We start from the raw sequence: 18,191 nt of genomic DNA on the forward strand, positions 1-18,191 counted from the left end.
GTACACTTTGAATGCTGGTTTTGTTTCTTATCTGCAAATAGCCTATCTCTCACAGTCCATGCAGTCCTTCTCAGCATGACAGCATGTACTTTGCTGATGTCTTCACAATAGCTTTGAAAGACCTGGGGAATGTGGTCTTTCTAGGGAGAAAAGTACTCTCCCTTCCCCCCCACCCCCCCCCCCCAGCATTTTTTTAAGTTAAAAGAATATTAAATAAAACCTTTTAAAGAATACTCTATACAGAGAAAATATATTTAAAAAAGACTGATTTTAGGCTCCAGTCCATTCCATTGCGGCTTATTGTGACATACTAGAGTGGATGATACAGCAGAAGTCCTGTATTTGACAAATCTGAAACAAAGAAGGTGTTGGAAGCTAGAAATTCCCTTCAGTCTGCCCCTCACAATGCTTATTTGAGAACAAAGCACTTTTCTTTCAAATGCAGCAGTAATATTTTTTACATAATGGTCCAACTCTGCCTCTGGATTTACGCGTAGATTTCGTGAGGTCCTCGTATGCATATCTGGGCTCCAGTCTTGCCCTCCATAATCTAATTTCAGTGGGAGTTTTGTTTGAGTATGGAGAGCAGGATTGGGTCTCCGAGGAAAGGATTTGGCCCAATATTTCCAGGACATTAACATTTTCCCTCCTGTTCATCATTCTGTTTAATTCACTAGACCTGATTGATTTAGATGAGAGATTCTTAACTTCAATGTTTTATCAACTAACGTACTCACAATGACAGGTTTCAGAGTAACAGCCGTGTTAGTCTGTATTCGCAAAAAGAAAAGGAGTCCTTGTGGCACCTTAGAGACTAACCAATTTATTTGAGCATGAGCTTTCGTGAGCTACAGCTCACTTCATCAGATGCATACCGTGGAAACTGCGGCAGACTTTATATATACACAGAGAATATGAAACAATACCTCCTCCCACCCCACTGTCCTGCTGGTAATAGCTTATCTAAAGTAATCTTCAGGTTAGGCCATTTCCAGCACAAATCCAGGTTTTCTCACCCTCCACCCCCCCACACAAATTCACTCTCCTGCTGGTGATAGCCCATCCAAAGTGACAACTCTTTACACAATGATAACTTGATTATCATGCACATTGTGTAAAGAGTTGTCACTTTGGATGGGCTATCACCAGCAGGAGAGTGAATTTGTGTGAGGGGGTGGAGGGTGAGAAAACCTGGATTTGTGCTGGAAATGGCCTAACCTGAAGATTACTTTAGATAAGCTATTACCAGCAGGACAGTGGGGTGGGAGGAGGTATTGTTTCATATTCTCTGTGTATATATAAAGTCTGCTGCAGTTTCCACGGTATGCATCTGATGAAGTGAGCTGTAGCTCACGAAAGCTCATGCTCAAATAAATTGGTTAGTCTCTAAGGTGCCACAAGTACTCCGTACTCACAATGTAATCTCAAGGCATCGTGTCAACTTAATGTCATGGTCTATTGTTACAGCATCATGACAAAAAATAGCACAAATGCAGTGGTGTCCAGTCATGGCATCAGGATTATTTCCTGTGTCTCTGCCCACCAACATACCTTCTCCATTTTCTCCCCACCTCAACCCGTCCACTTGTGGCTGGTCAGATGGAGGAGACTTTCTTCTTTTTCCCCTTTTTCTGGGTGCTGGGATGGTTAGTGGCAATCCCGGTCTAAGTTTCAGCAGCCCCATGCATGTGTCACACGTGTCAGGCAAACTTAGACTCTTTCTTCTGCCAGAGACCAGGTATAGCATGAGCAGTACTGCTCAAACTCATACATTTCAAGAACCACTTGGAGATTCTGACTAAACTACATGTGGCTGCAGAGCCACACGTGACATAATTTGCTGTGGAGATAAGCAGCTTTTTGTGGAGCTGCAGAAGACGTTACACTTCACTGAGAAATAGATTTTTTCAAACTCACAATTCAAATAATGGAACACGAACCAGAGGATCACTCCTTTTTGTATGGCCCCCTTTACCATAGGACCTGAGCATCTCACAATCTTTTAAATCTATTTATCCTCCTTATACCACCCCTTTTGAGCTCGTGAAGTACTATTACTATTTTAAAGTTAGGGTTCTGAAGCAGAAGAGACTAAGGTGTCCAGCTCCGCAAAGGTATTTAGGCTCCTAACTTCCATTGATTTGCCTACGGTCACAAACACAATCTGCAGCAGAGAAGGGAGTTAAAGTCAAATCTGCCAACTCCCAGGCTAGTACCCTAACCACTGGACTGTACTTCCTCTGTAGGATAGTGCACTTTGTGTACAATCAGTGCTGAAGTCGTGATTCAGCCTTTGAACTCACCATTTGAAATGCTCAGTGTTAGGAGGTTTAAACTTTCAATATTTTAAAATAAAAATTAGACAAAGTAAGTGAACATTTTATTGGGCCAACCTCTGTGGGTGGAAGGGATGAGCTTTCAAGCTTCACAGACCTCTTCTTCCGGTCTGTGATTTAGGATGGGGGAGAATTACAGATAAAAATACAGTTCCAAACATATGCATGCGAGTGTGTTAGTTATGGGGCAGGTGTTTGTAAATAAGTCACAGCTGCTTTCTAACATCTTATATGAGAATGGGCACACTAGCCAGACTTTCTGCTGAGTTGGAAGATATTGTCTACTTTTAAAAACAACAGTGGGACTGTTAGATTCTCGTCTGATTATCTCAATTTGATAAAAAAATATTCTCTAGGTCCACAGGCTTTCTAAAACCGAAATTGAGTTGCTCCATTTCCAACTGTGACTCTACTGCTGTTTTTTAAAAAAAACCACATGGTGTAAGAGGTAAGAAAATCAAGTAAATGAAACCCAAGGGAACGATAACAAAATGAAAAAGGCAACTTGGCCCAATCAAAATAATCAAGGAATACTAACCTAGTTCAAAAAGAACTCTTTCTTCTCTTTATATATAAACATCCCAGTAGTTGAAGACTGAATGAGCACCCATCAGGAGGTACAGGAAAAGACTTCTAAACTGGAAACCTGAAAAGATTTGGGTTTATCCCCCACCCCACCCCCAATAAGGATGAAAAAGAAGTATAGACACAGTCTTACACTAAGAGTGAGTTTGCATGAGAAAAGATGGTGTCATAATAGCAACATGAAGTATTGTCAAACAAGAAATGTATTTATGGAAATAAAGACAAATCCCCCAAATTTGTTGTTAACATCTCTGAATGTCAGCACCTTGAGTCTCAGGAAGAGCCACCTCCTAAACTCAGGGAATTTCCTGTCTTCACAGACCATTGGCCCTGAATGCAGCTCTTACTTTCCTGTCTTCTAATGTACATTGTGCCAGCTAAAGGGGATGGATGGTTAAAAGAAAACGAAAATAGAAAGGGAAAAATTTGCTGACCAGAAGAAAGGAGAGGAAGGAAGAGGCAGGACTTCTGCCTCCCCCCCCCCCCCCGTAGGGTTCTACTTTCCCAATTCAGCTCCTGCTGAAAAGTATGCCTGTAATTTTCTCAGAGCTGCATTATTTCATTTAAGCACTGTGCACAGTGAAGGGCTTTGCAGCGGGGAGGCTAATGCTTTCCCCTCTCTCATTTCTGTTTGCACAGGAAAAACCTTTCATATGTGTTCATGATAGAAGAAGAAATAAATAGGGCAATGTTAATTAAAGAACTATCATTGAAGAGCATTTGCTAGAAGGTTGCTAAAAAGTATCATTTTATAAGCCGTTCAACCAAAGTATGGTATAAACCACAGGGGTCCTATAGCACAGCATGGTTAAATAATTTATATCACAGTTCATCGCTTTCTCTGTGCTGTTCAAGGAAACAATATTATTCAAGTTGAGAGGAAGGTTGGTCTTGTGTTTAAGGCAGTGAGCTAGAACTGAAGAGGATGGAGTTCGATTCCTGACTCTGCCCCTGTAATAGAAATAATCATACTCAGAACCCTGCTTACATGAACTGTGTTTAAATGTAGTTCTGGAGTGACTATGGGCAGGCTCTAAATACCTTGAAAATTGAAGGAAGACTAAATATAGTCATGGCAAGATTATGTCTCTCCTTGCACAGGTGCACAAGGAGGAATGAAAGGGCCCAAGGGGAGAATTGGGATCAGGCACAATAAGGTTGATCTGGTACCTCTGCAGTCAATGGGAACCTTTATGTTGATTTCAGTGGGTACTGAATCAGGCCAAGTGTGAAGAAACCTAAGGAAACCACATTATCTCCTGACAGACTTTCCTGAAAGTGTTGTCAGTTCTTTATCCTTCCTTTGCAACACAGGGATCAATATCTGTGAAGATTTTTTTTTAAAAAGCAAACAAACAATGCTGTATTTAGCTAAAAAACAAATTGCCACTCATTTGACACTTAGCCATGTGCGCACTTGGTAATTACCTTCAGAGGCTGCCTTTCACAATGATAATGCCGGCTCATAAAAAGTGGCTGCATTGTAAAACTCCCTTCAACAAGTATATTGAGGCATGAAATGAATGGCAGGAGTGGTTTGAAGTGGTGAGTGATAAGCACATTGCATGTTAGGGTTATTGTGTGATGCTATAATTACACACCTAGCTTGCAGGCTAATAATTAAACACAATTTTTGATTTTTAGCTTATTGATGTTGCTTCTACCCTATTTTTCAAGGGCAGCGGTAAACTGCATGATTCCGTGCAGTGAAGTATTTACACACAGGTATACAAATTTTTTACCCTGCAACTTTTTAAGGAACTTACTCCAGCTTTTTGAGGAAATATTTTTTTGGGGGCTATTTATTTAAACAAGGTTTTTCAGGTCACCGAGTGTTAAATAAACCTAGTTAAATAGGATCAGTGCACGGTGGGGGCTGCAGAATTCCTCACCACAAGCTCTTTTCCCTTCCTTCATCCCTCCCATCCTTGGGAACTTGCTTGTGTAGCCCAGCAGGAAGATGGCACGAACATTTATGTAGCCTTGCTGAATTCCAAGCTAGTCACATGCCAAATCTTCAGCCTGTTTATCTGTGAGGCAGTTTTTTCAGAGTGGAATGTGTTTGATCTTTTCTCTGAAACAATAGTAACACAACTCTAAGAATGTAAAAGTTGCTATGCCAGGGGGAAAAAAACCTACTTAGTCCTGTCTTTAGCAGTGGCTAATACCAAATGACTCTCAAGAGTGTGCAAAATAATCATAATGCATGCAAGGCCTTATCTACATGAGAAAATTGCACCATTTTAATTTAACCCAATTTCTAAACCAATTTAATTAAATCAGTGCAAACCCCAGCTTGGGCACCCTTAATTTGGTCTATGTGACTGGCTTATTTTGTTTAGCTCAAACTAAGCAAATGAGTAGAGGTACTTGGGTCAATGGTGTTCTGCGTAAGATTACATGCAGGAATTTGGTGCAGGTTTCAGAGTAACAGCCGTGTTAGTCTGTATTTGCAAAAAGAAAAGGAGTACTTGTGGCACCTTAGAGACTAACCAATTTATTTGAGCATAAGCTTTCGTGAGCTACAGCTCACTTCATCGGATGCATACTGTGGAAAGTATAGAAGATCTTTTTATACACACAAAGCATGAAAAAATGGGTGTTTACCACTACAAAAGGTTTTCTCTCCCCCCACCCCACTCTCCTGCTGGTAATAGCTTATCTAAAGTGATCACTCTCCTTACAATGTGTATGATAATCAAGTTGGGCCATTTCCAGCACAAATACAGGTTTTTTCTCCCCCGCCTCCCACAAACCCACTCTCCTGTTGGTAATAGCTTATCTAAAGTGATCACTCTCCTTACAATGTGTATGATAATCAAGGTGGGCCATTTCCAGCACAAATCCAGGGTTGTGCTGGAAATGGCCCACCTTGATTATCATACACATTGTAAGGAGAGTGATCACTTTAGATAAGCTATTACCAGCAGGAGAGTGGGGTGGGGGGAGAGAAAACCTTTTGTAGTGGTAAACATCCATTTTTTCATGCTTTGTGTGTATAAAAAGATCTTCTATACTTTCCACAGTATGCATCCTATGAAGTGAGCTGTAGCTCACGAAAGCTTATGCTCAAATAAATTGGTTAGTCTCTAAGGAATTTGGTGCAGTATTTCTATATGCTTATAGGTCCATGAATAGTTATTTTACAGTTTTTGCATCGGTGTGGGTACTATGAGATTGTTATTCAGGGTAAAGTGACACAGATTCTTAATTTATTTTAAAAAAATGTATCCATTGATTTGAAATAGGCTTTACAGTCGGATGGGTTCTAGTCATTATGGGTATGCTAGTCTGCCCAAGGACCCTCTTCTTAGAGTGAATCTCTCCTCTTCTTGGCATGAACACTGAGCCTGAACCTTAGTAACTTATTGTAACTTTACACTTATGTAACTTACGTAACTTACAACTTTTATTGCTCATATTATGACACAGTGGCCTTGATAGTCCAGATGGATATCAACTGACAATGACACACCCTTGTAATAACATTTTAAGGTGGCAAATTCCCCCAATGCAGCCTTTTCCTACCAGATTTCCTAGTAGCAGTTCTGCTAAAACTTTGCTGCTCAGTGTCTGGAAGCTGCTTCTATTTTATTAAGGTGCAGATTAGTATGGGCTGCCCCGTTCCTCATGGATGCTGATGTCTGTTTGATCCAGCACAGGCCTTGTACACAGCAAAGCCAGGGCTCTATTTGGCAGTAACATATTGTTCCTGCTGCCTGGAGCTCAGTCCAAAAGCAAATGCAGAATTCTAGAAACAGCGTACTTTCTGCCTGAAGTGAGAACCATTGCAGTCCTAAGCATAAGGCTAAGCTGCAATATGTAACAAAGAGCAGTAACAAAATCAGACATCACTTTATACAAATAATGCATTCTGTAATATTCATACTCGTAAGTTAACCATGCTTCAGTGTCAGTAAAAGATGTGGCAAATATATCAGTATCATATCAGCACTCAGCTGACAGTGCGACAAACACATGGGTATTTCATGCAGAATTGTTATATACACACAGTCAAATAGATGCTACTTGTTTCCCTTATTTGCCAATAGGTATATGGATACCCAAATCTGACTTTCCCAAAGTTCATTGTGATATTTGATTGACTAAGCTGGGTGACCTTTACAGATTTGGCCCCAAATGAGTGTTTGGCACATTCCGAGATATAGGAGAAATGTAATTTCAGTTTAAAGTCATTGTTTACCTTTTCTCTTGTGTTACTGGAATTAATTAGCTAATACCAAGCACTCCTCCGAAGGGTCTTAGGTCTATCTAATCTGGAGTGTGATGTGTTACATTTCTCATATTTTGTTTGCCCACGTTGTAATTGTTGATTTTATTTCTTGTGGGTCTTATTCTCTGGGTAAAGATAAATGTGGGGAAATAAGGTGGGGGGGTCTACTGTAGACCACCAAAGCAGGAGAAGGTGATGCTCGAGCCATTTCTAGAGAAATAACAGAAATATCCAAAACACAAGACCTGGTAGTAATGAGAGGCTTAATACCCTGATATCTGTTGGAAAAGTCATATGGCAAAACACAAAATGTCCAATAAGTTCTTCAAATGTGTTGGGAACAACAACTTGTTTCAGAAGGTGGAGGAAGTAACCAGGAGGGCAGACATTTTAGACTTGATTCTGACTAATAGGGAGGAATTGGTTGTGGATCTGAAGGTTGAAGGCAACTTGGATGAAAGTTATCATGAAATTTTAGTCTTCATGATTCTCAGAAAAGGAAGGAGCGAGAATGGCAATATAAGGACAGTAGATTTTAACAAACTCCTAGAACTCGTGACTAAGGTCCCATGGTTAGAAAATCCTAAGGGAAAAAGGAGTTCAGGACAGCTGGCAGTTTTTCAAAGAGACAATATTAAAGGCACTACAGCAAATTATCCTGATGTGGAAGTAAGACAGTAAGAGTAATAATAGTATAGTAATAGTAAGAAGCCAGCATGGCTACATTAGGAGCTCTTTAATTACTTGAAAATCAAAAAGGTATCCTACAAAAAGTGGGAACATGAATAAATTGCTATGGATGAATAAGATGGTAAGGATGAAAAAGAATAGCACAAGCATGTAGGGACAAAATCAGAAAGGCTAAGGAACATAATGAGTTATACCTAGCAAGGGACATAAAAAGCAATAAGAAGATGCAGTAAGAGGAAGGGGAAGAAAAGCGTAGGTCTATTACTTATCAGGGAATGAGAGCTAATAATGGACGACGCCAAGAAGGCTGAGGTGTTTAATGCCTATCTTGCTTCAGTTTTCACTTAAAAAAAATAATTGTGATCAGATGCTTTACACAATTAATATCAACAACAAGCAGGAAGGAACACACACCAGAATAAAGAAAGAACAGGTTAAAGAATGTTCAGACAAGTTAGATGTTTTGTCAGTGCCTGACAAAATTCACCCTAGGGTACACAAGGAATTAGCTAAGCTCAGAACATGAGTGATTTTCTTTGAGAACTCATGGAGGATAAGTGAGGTCCCAGAAAACTGGAGAAGGGCAAATATAGTATCTGTCTTTAAAAAGGGGAACAAAGAGGACCTGGGAAATTATAGACCAGTCAGGCTAACTTTGATAGCTGGAAAGATATTGGAATGAATTATTAAACAATCAATTTGTAAGCACCTAGAGTTTAATGGTGATAAGTAATAGCCAACATGGATTTGACAGGAACAAGTCTTGCAGAGCAAACCTAATTTCCTTCTTTGACAGGTTCACTGTAGTAGATAGGGGCAAAGCTGCAGACTTTTCATTTTTAGTGAAGCTTTTGACACAGTCCAACATGACATTCTCATAAGCAAACTAGGGAAATGTGATCTAGATGAAACTACTGTAAGGTGTCTGCACTACTGGTTGAAAAACCATTCCCAAAGAGTAATCATCAATGATTCACTATTAAACGTGGAGATATACCTAGTGGGGACCCTCGGGGTCGGTCCTGGGTCTGGTGCTATTCTATATTTTCATTAATGACTTGGATAATGGAGTGGAGACTGTGTTTATAAGATCTGTGGTTGACAACAAGATGGAGGGATTGCCAGCACTTTGGTGGACAGGATTAGAATTCAAAATTACCTTGAGAAATTGGAGAATTGGTCTGAAATCAACAGGATGACATTCAATAAAGGCAAAGTACTACACTTAGGAAAGACACATCAAATGCAATGGGGGAATGCAATCAAATGCGATGCAGGAATAACAGGCTCGGTGGCAGTACTGCTGAAAAGGATCTGGGGGTTATAGTGGATCACAAATATGAACCAACAATATAGTGCAGTTGCAAAAAAAAAAGGCTAATATTATTCTGGGGTGTATTAACAGGAGTGTCATACATAAGACATGGGAGATAGATGTTCCACTCTGCTTGGCATTGGTGAGTCCTCAGCTGGAGTATTGTCTCTAGTTCTTGATGCCATATTTTAAGATATAGACAAATTGGAGACAGTCCAGAGGCGAGCAACAAAAATGATAAAAGGTTTAGAAATCTGACCTGTGAGGAAAGGTAAAAAAAATTGAATATGTTTAGACTTGAGAAGAGAAGACTGAGGTGAGAGGGACCTGATAAGTCTTCAAATATGTTATGGACTGTCATAAAGAGAACAGTGATCAATTGTTCTCTATGTTCATTGAAGGTAGGACAAGAAGTAATGGTCTTAATCTGCAGCAAGGATGATTTCACTTAAATATTAGGGAAAGCTTTCTAACTGTAAGGGTAGTTGGCTACTCACATAGGTTGCCAAGGGAGGTTGTGGAATCTCCATCATTAGAGGTTTTTATAAATAGGTTAGACAAACACCTCTCAAAAATGGTTTATGCATACTTGGTCCTGCTCCAGCGTAGGGGGAAGAACTAGGTGATCTCTCAAAGTCTCTTCCAGCCCTACATTTTTCTGGTTCTCTGGTGGTGGTTGCTGATCTTGTTAAAAATATGAATAAATGTCTTCTTCTTTTTTTCCAATTGTGTAGATGGGAATATGTGTCTCCAGATAGAGTAGGCTAGGTTTTCATCGAATTGTGACCCACATGTTTGAAATTATGGGCAGTCCCAGAATATGCATGTGAAATTGCTATTTGACCACATCAGAGGTTGGGCCTATTTGAGATAATTATATTAATGATTTTGGGTGCTTAAAAGGGTGATGCAATAACTGTCTATTGGATTTATGTTCATAATGGTGGGAAGACAGTGGGGATCTGTGCATTTTGGAGGTACCTTGGTATTCTGCTTCCTACTTTTTCAAATGAGTTAGGTTTAGAAGGATTATGATAATTTGTCCTTTTTATCTAACTGTTTTTCTGATTATTTTGCAATTTTGATTTCAGAAATAGACATGGCTTGCTATATGCTAGTATGTTCTGGTGTAGAGATAATATCATACTTAGAAATAGTTATAAAAAGTTCTGAAGGTTTAATTGTTGGAAAAGTGGTTCAAATGATTTGAAATCTAAAATGTTGATGTACTGTTGATAACTTTACTTTTCTCATGGATTCTATAGAAGTGTCTGGGAAGCTAGAAATAATAACTAGATAGGACAAGGATGTTTTGATGCCCCATTTATTTTTCCTTCTTGAGTTTTCATTACACTGTTCTATTTGAAACATTGTGGAATAGGCAGTTGACACAAGAGATCCTTCCTGACATGGTACACTGTGTACTTGAGTCTGAGAGATATAGTTGCTTTTATTAAAACATTCACACTGATAGTATTTTCAGTGGGAGAAAGTTGTAATATTGTCTTGTTTACAGACTTACACTGAACTAGGAGGCACTGTTTGACCTTTGGCAACCTAACAGAGAAGAGTCCAATAAGCAATCACAGGTTTTAATATTGAAAAGGGGAACAAATCTCATTAGTTCCTACATCAGTTGGGTGTGAGAGCGTGGGCCTAAGAGTCTGTTATGATTCAGACATGTTCTTCTCTTCTATAAGGCCTCATCCAAAGCAAATTTAAGTCAGTGGAAGAAATTCCATTGATTTCATGTGGATTTGGATTAGACCCATAAAAGTTGTATAACCTGTTTAAAAACAGCAATTGTTTGTTGAAGGTTTTGTCAAAGGTTCAGTGTGGGTTTCTATTTTATCTGGTGTCAGGCTCTCATTCCTAATTATTGTCTAATTTCTGGGGTACCTCTTCAGGACTCAAAAGGCCAGTAAGTAATTTTTAGGATTTAATAACTTTTCTGCACCGTTTGTTTCATTTTTTTATGGAGCAAAAAGAGACATTGTTCCTGTTAGCATTTCAAGATTCAGAATGGGGATAATGCATGATTTTACACAACCAATTCCATGTATCCATCTGCTTCTGCTCCTGATAGCACAGAAGTAGAAAAACCAGCAGAAGCATCAAGAACCTGAATAAAATGTGCTAATGCTGTTATTTTCTCCACTTTATAAAATAACGTGTTTCTGTGCCCTATAATCCTAATCCAATGCCTTTCCGGTGACTTCAGTGAGCACCAGATCAGTACCCTTTGTGATAGGTTGCTGACTGAAAGGTGAAGTGTAGAGTAGTCCAAGTTTAAATTTGCACCTACAGGCTAACGACAATTGGTATGCTTATGTAAGTATGGCATTAGCCACACCTTCCCTAGGTGTAACATATTTGTTTTCATTAATCCTGATGTACTAGGAATCACACAAATAAAAGTATCATTAATCAAGGTTTTCTACACAGCATACCTTGGCTAATGAAAAATTATTATTTTTTAAAATGGTATGACATGTACAATTATTGTGTAAGGAATGTAAGGTACTTAGAGTGGTTTAATCAAAAAAATTAAGCTCTTTAGGGCACTGTCTGTTGTCTTTTTCATTATAAAAACTCCCTGCAGCTAAAGCAAAAGAGGAAAAGGGATATTGTTAAAATTAAAGCGTTACTTAATACTTTACTTTAACTGTTTTCCCTTCTTTTCTGTACCTTTAAGAAAAGTTTTAAAATATTTTAATCCTGTCTTTGCCATGGGACTAAGCAGGCTGAGGTCTCTGTACTCAAAATCCTGAACCCTGTTTGGCAGTTTAGTGTTATACCAGTGACAGGGTCATGTAAACACCTTTGACTCTCTGGGCCCATTTATACCATAAATATTAATACAACAGGACTGTTACTTTAATATATATCTGGACAGCACCAAGAAGAATGGGGTCCGGACCACTGATTACTACTGTAATAATAATAATAATTAATACGTGTTCCCATGTTTTTCTAGAATGTTATCAAGTGCAGGAAAAGAACTGAAGGATAATTTTCTGAAGGCATTGGCAGAAAGGGAGGAAGCCAACCGCAATGGGAAAATGGCAGTGAGTACATTTTAGATTGAAATCCTATAGTAATAAATAGTTTGAAAAATTACATTTAAAGCTACCATCTTTACCTTGTAGCACATATTGCATTTTCCATGAAAACATCTATTAGTGTAATTTATAGCAAAACTCTTTTTCTCCTCGAGTCATGCATTTAAAAGTTCTATTTGGGTGAGATTCCCTGAGGATTGGAAAGTGACAAATGATACCGTTGGTCTGTTTTTTGACAAAATGCACAAAAAGACAAACCAGGAATCTAGAGACAGGTACATTTAACGGTATTGGTGGAGAGCATCTTGGAAACCATACAAAAGGATGTAATAGGAGACCACCTAAAGAAGTACATTTTGATTTTGTTATCCCTGTTAACGATTTAGGCACTAATCTTGTGGCTGCTTAAGCACACATATAACATTACACCCATGTGAATGCTGCAGCTTCCTTATTGAGCGGGGCATCTCTCTGTGATGACATTACACCAGTGCTGTGGAATCTACTGCCCGTTGGCCTCCAAGAGACTTTAGGGTTGGTTATGACCTATAAAGCCCTATATGACATGGGACCAGCGTACCTGAAGGATTGCCTCTCAACACGGGCCATATTGCCGCAGTTGTAGTCAGATTAAGTGCCCAAACCGGGTCTCACTCATAAAAGAGAGGAAGTGACTGGCAGGGCATTTTTTGTAGGGGCTCCAGGACTCTGGAATATGACTCTCCCTTTGGTTCAGAAAAACTGAATTTGGTGGCCTTCCAGGCATGCTGCAAAAGACATCTGTTTGATAGGAATTTTGGAGAAGGCTGAGGGTATGCTTCCCATAACACTGAAGAAGTAGAATGGAGTTTTTGTAGGTGGTTGGCTGGCTGAGTTCCCGTGAAATTATTTCTCTAATACTGTTGGGATTTTATTGTATTATTAATGATGTTAAGATGCCTAGAGCCTTGGATAGGCATCTTTTTATATTTTGAAATCAAAATAAATAAATAGTCTCATTGACTCACGTAAAATGCACAGGTTTGCAGAACTGGGGCTTAACTTAGGTCATGCTTAACTTACCCATTGGAATTCTTTGAAAATTCGATTGCCTTCGCAGATCAGGGAAATGATAGTATATTTTGATTTTCCAAAAGCTCTTGATAAAATTATACATCTGAGATTAATGGTTGAGCTAAAAGAGGCATGTAAGACTTGATTAGAATGTTTCCGGGAGGAACAATGAGAAATAATGGAATGAAACTGAGCAAGGGAAAATTTATGCTAGATATCACAAAAGATTTCCTAACCGTAATTTCGTTAGACTGTGGGAACTGGTGGAACTCTTTTCACTAGACTTAGATGGGATAGAGCACTCTGGAATATTGTCAGGGGAACAATCTTGTAATGTTAGAGGACAGATTGGAAAATTGAGTCGGACTTTTCTGTATCTAAATTCTATTCTACCCCTATATTTTTTTGCTGGCCCTCGTTCCCATCTTTTTCCCTTTGTAAAAGAGAAAACAAAAGTTAGAGAAGATGCCAATATATTTCCTTTTTTTCTTTTCCTCCACTCTCTCAAGCCTTATCTATAAAAATGCAAACAAATGCAATATGTAGTTACGTTGGCACTAATAAAATATTGTTCAGCAGAGAGATAAGTAGGAATTGGCAAAGTTTTGGTAACAGGAGAGACACCTCCCCCTACCCCCAAATTTGGAAACTTGTCTAGATTCTCTAGACCTTATGGGTCTTAGTTCAGTTTACAGGCCGTTGGAGATTTTCACCACAGCAAGGATCCTCAGACTATGGTACATGAGCGTTTATCTCACAACAATTTTTTAAGAAGACGGTGCTTAAACAAATAAAGTTTGGGATCCATTGTGCTGCAGCAAATTGGACCAAACTGAGTAACAGCAGGGCTGGATTTGTCACACTATCAGTTTTTGTCTCAATTCGTTCAGGCCTCTTGTCAGAGTTAGTATTGTAAAGTAATGAGTTATCAATAGTCACCATGTAGGAATATCTGTTAGACCTGAATACTGATACATACTATTCTATATGAATATAGTTGAGGAGAAGAAGATTCTTCATACTTGGCTTGATTCATGTTTGCTAGCTTTGTTATATAGAGAGTAAGATCTGCTTGTAATGGGTCCACTTCACTTGACTATTCATGGCACAACTGGACTGATAAGACAATAAAGACTACAGTGGTTTTGCTGCTGCATATAGACTGAAATTATGCTTTTTCATCCCTCCTGTGTGGGACATTGAGAGTTATTTGATTCTGTGCTCACAGGGACACTAGATTCCCTCTCCTTGTGTTAAAATAATACTGCAAAAATAACATTGGCTTTATGGGAGGTTGCAATGATTTTGATCTTCCCTGACTCTGGTTGCTTTTGAAGCTGATCAGATAAATGGTAAATATATACAGTATTTTCTCTCCCTCCTCCCCCGTTTTTTCTCACAATTAAAGTAAAAGCGTTTTTTTTCTCCTATGCAGTTCTGGGATCCATATCTGCTTTTTTATGGCTAGCTAATTAGCCACTAGAATTTTCAGAGGAAATGTTGCCGAAAATGTGGTTCTAAAACCTACGTGAGCAAGCTTTCTCCTGAGGCTTCAAACGCCTTGTGGTTTCAGCTGGTTGAGAAGTACCATGGGAAAAGTGTTTCTTGTGGTAGTTAGGGATTTCCTACCAGAAAAGGTCCAGAAAAAGGCAACAAAAATGGTTAGCTGTGTGGCTCAATTTACATATGATGAAAGATTGGAAAAAATAGGATGATTTAGTGTGAAAAAGAGAAGAATTAAGAGGAGTACTTGTGGCACCTTAGAGACTAGCCAATTTATTTGAGCATAAGCTTTCGTAAAGCTTATGCTCAAATAAATTGGTTAATCTCTAAGGTGCCACATGTACTCCTTTTCTTTTTGCGAATACAGACTAACACGGCTGTTACTCTGAAAGAATTAAGAGATTTGTTTGAGGTATTGAATATTATAAAAGGAATTCAGTTGTTAATAATAGTTCCTACCTCTTTTCATCTGTAGTGCTTTTTCATCAAAATTTTTTATAAAGATGGTCAATATCATCACTCCCATTTTATAGATGGGGGAACTGAGGCACAGAGCAGCATGACTTTCTTGAGATCATCCAGCAGACCAGTGGCCCCAATATCTTTTTGTCCACTGGAAGAAACATCTACCTTAAAAATGTGCTTCAGAAGTTACAGGATAAGTGCCCATCTTGGAATCTTCTTTTTATAAAAACAGTAATAAAGAGGCAGTTTTGCAAGCTCATGTGAAAGTCTTTGTTCAAAATCTAACCTACGATACAAGGAAAAGGGTCACTAGACAAAATGAATGACAGGCATAGTAAATTTAAAGCTGCAAATAAATATAGACAGCTTCTGAGAATTAATTACCACAGGAGGGTATAGACTTAAACTATAATTGGATTTGAAAAGGACTGAATAAATTCCTGACTGAACATAACATTGTAGTTAGACTTGCTAATAGTGTTGAATCTTATGTGTGTAAGCTGACTCATGTGAGGATGATCAGGAAAGAATTTTCCCTTCTGTATAGCACTGAATAATCGACTAGATAAATTATGGAGATTTTTTTTTTTTTGGTCTTTCTCTGAAGTTTTTGGTATTGGCTGTTTCACTTAATAAACAAATGACTTGAACCAGTCTGGAAATTACTATGTGCCATTACTATGGGTGAATGGGCATGGAAGTCCGTTGCACTGATGTCTACAATGCAGTGCCCGTTTACACTGGCAGAAGTATCTGCCCCTATGTTTCTATTAAAACAATTAGTGCAGAGGTACACAATTCTTCACTGAGCTGCAAAACATTACCCAAATGTTTTCAAACTTGCAGAAAGGTTTTTTTTAGTTCATTCTGCGATGGGATCAAAAGTTGAACTTATGTTTGAGCCAAACCAGTTTGCCCAGAGTTTGGAAAGTCCACTTCCCCAGAGCGAGTAGGAAGCTTTCCCAGGAACATGCCATCGCCTTCTCAGGAATCTAAACTTTCATCTAAAGAAAACAAATTTGAGCAATTATGATTGTGAACAAACCTTCCAGACATGAACCGAATGTGGGTGATTTACTGATTCTTCCTAAAGCCAAGTCTTCGATGCAAAAAGATGCATGTGTTTACACTGAGTTAGCTAACTAGAAATACCTATCTCTATGTAAAATGCTTGTGGAGGCAAGGCACTGTAGTTTTACCGTGAGGTGGCTCGTTGTGTTGAACCCCAATTGGGAGTTATAGGGTTGAACCATATACAGGTTTTTTTTGCCATGAAAACATAGCCTAAGTCCTCAGAAAGACAACTCCAGCACTAAAAGAAAAGGAGTACTTGTGGCACCTTAGAGACTAACCAATTTATTTGAGCATAAGCTTTCGTGAGCTGCAGCTCACTTAACTGTGGGTAGGGATGAAGGATGGCTGCTAGTGTTAGGAAAAAGAAGGGATCTGGTAATTGCCCCATGTGAGATAGCTGATGGAGGAAGGGCTGACCATTGATGTGAGAAGCTGCCACTCCCACCCCTTGGAACAGTGGTTACTCTGGGGACCCCAGTTGCCCTAGCCAAGCAGAGAATTTTGTCAAGGTGGGGGTGGAAAGATTGTGGGCCTCTCTCCCACATAATCTTCTGCTGGGGTGGCAGAAACCTTCTCCCTGGACATTGTTCTCTGCTTGGGCAGCTGGTCATAGTGGGGAGACTCCCTCTCCCCAATACAGGAGTCCTCTGTAAGGGTAGGGGGCATGGGATCCACTACCACTGATCCTCAGAATGTCTGTGGCCTCCTTATTCCTCATTTTTTGGGAGGCCTAGGATCTAGCCTAGGAAGAGGGAAACCTTATCCCCCTATTACTCTAGCCAGACTTTTGAGGGCAAAGGGAGTAGCAAGAGGACTCCTGCTACGGCAGAGGACTCTTTGTAGTCTGTGTAGAGGGCAACAGTATAAATTGGTTTATTGTGAGAGGGTTCCTGGTATTTATTCACTGGGGGAGAGCATTGTTGATTTAGTGATTGATTTAGTGTTGGGTGGAGCATAGCATTAATTCAAGAGCCAAAGCGAGACTGGGGTCTCCTGGCTCAAGCAGAAGGTGGAACTCAACCATCAGGAGACTAGTCAGGAGGAGGTGTAGTTCAGGGAACTGGTGTATTTTGGCCTGGTGAGCAGTCTTAAATATTAAGTAAACTTTTCAAGCCCTGGGTTTGCCCAGTCCTTATGATAACAACACTAAAGGATCTTTCCAGTATTGCAGGGCCCATCCTGCCTCCTCTGTGCTGACTTGGTTTCATTCTCTGCTCATCTGCTCTGTAGACAGTTTACCATATACACTACACACACAACAATGGACTGGAGAGAAGAGCAGGAGCATCACAGCAGTGTGAGATAGGCCTTAAGCACACCCCTGGTATTACCGTTCTAGATAATGAGATGATATGCTTAAATATGTTAAATAAAGATAGCTAGAATGTGATCCAGCCCCTAAAAAAAAAAGCGTCCCACCAAAATCGAGACATCTAGACTCAGTTTCAGAGACCCCCTGCAATTATATGATTTGTGGACCCTTAAAATGGCCTTTGGTTATATATCGGGAGTTTCTGGAACTGTGAATACTATTCAAACTATCCAGTGTGTGACTACATATAACAGAGTAAATTAAATATGCTGTTTCAGCCTTAACTCTGTATCGCCTGAATTTTGTTGGTTTAAATCAGATCCATAATGTTTCCCTAATACACCTTTGTTTAAGCATACCTCAGAAATGTTGGTATAGAACATAAACTTGTTGGCTGCGGTCATAAATGTACAGAGAAGACATTATCATTTTTTCTATCAAATACTTGGTTAGCCGTTAAGAATTTCTTTATGAAGCTATGTAACTATTGATCTTACACATGCCACTGGTATTGTTAATAGGCTCTATACAGCTGAAATTATATATGGTCTTTTGGGTTATA

The 18,191-nt window shown here is 39.3% G+C and overlaps 1 protein-coding gene across 1 annotated transcript in view; it reads left to right on the plus strand.

Moving 5' to 3' along the window:
* CFAP299 (cilia and flagella associated protein 299) overlaps positions 1-18,191 on the plus strand; it is a 377,565-nt gene that overhangs the window by 121,879 nt on the left and 237,495 nt on the right. The window contains exon 3 of the mRNA XM_077814940.1: positions 12,138-12,228. Within this exon, the coding sequence (XP_077671066.1) occupies positions 12,138-12,228 (91 nt within the window). The remainder of the gene's footprint in view (positions 1-12,137; positions 12,229-18,191) is intronic.

This window comes from Eretmochelys imbricata, chromosome 4 (genome assembly GCF_965152235.1).
Source record: "Eretmochelys imbricata isolate rEreImb1 chromosome 4, rEreImb1.hap1, whole genome shotgun sequence".
Lineage (NCBI taxonomy): Eukaryota > Metazoa > Chordata > Testudines > Cheloniidae > Eretmochelys > Eretmochelys imbricata.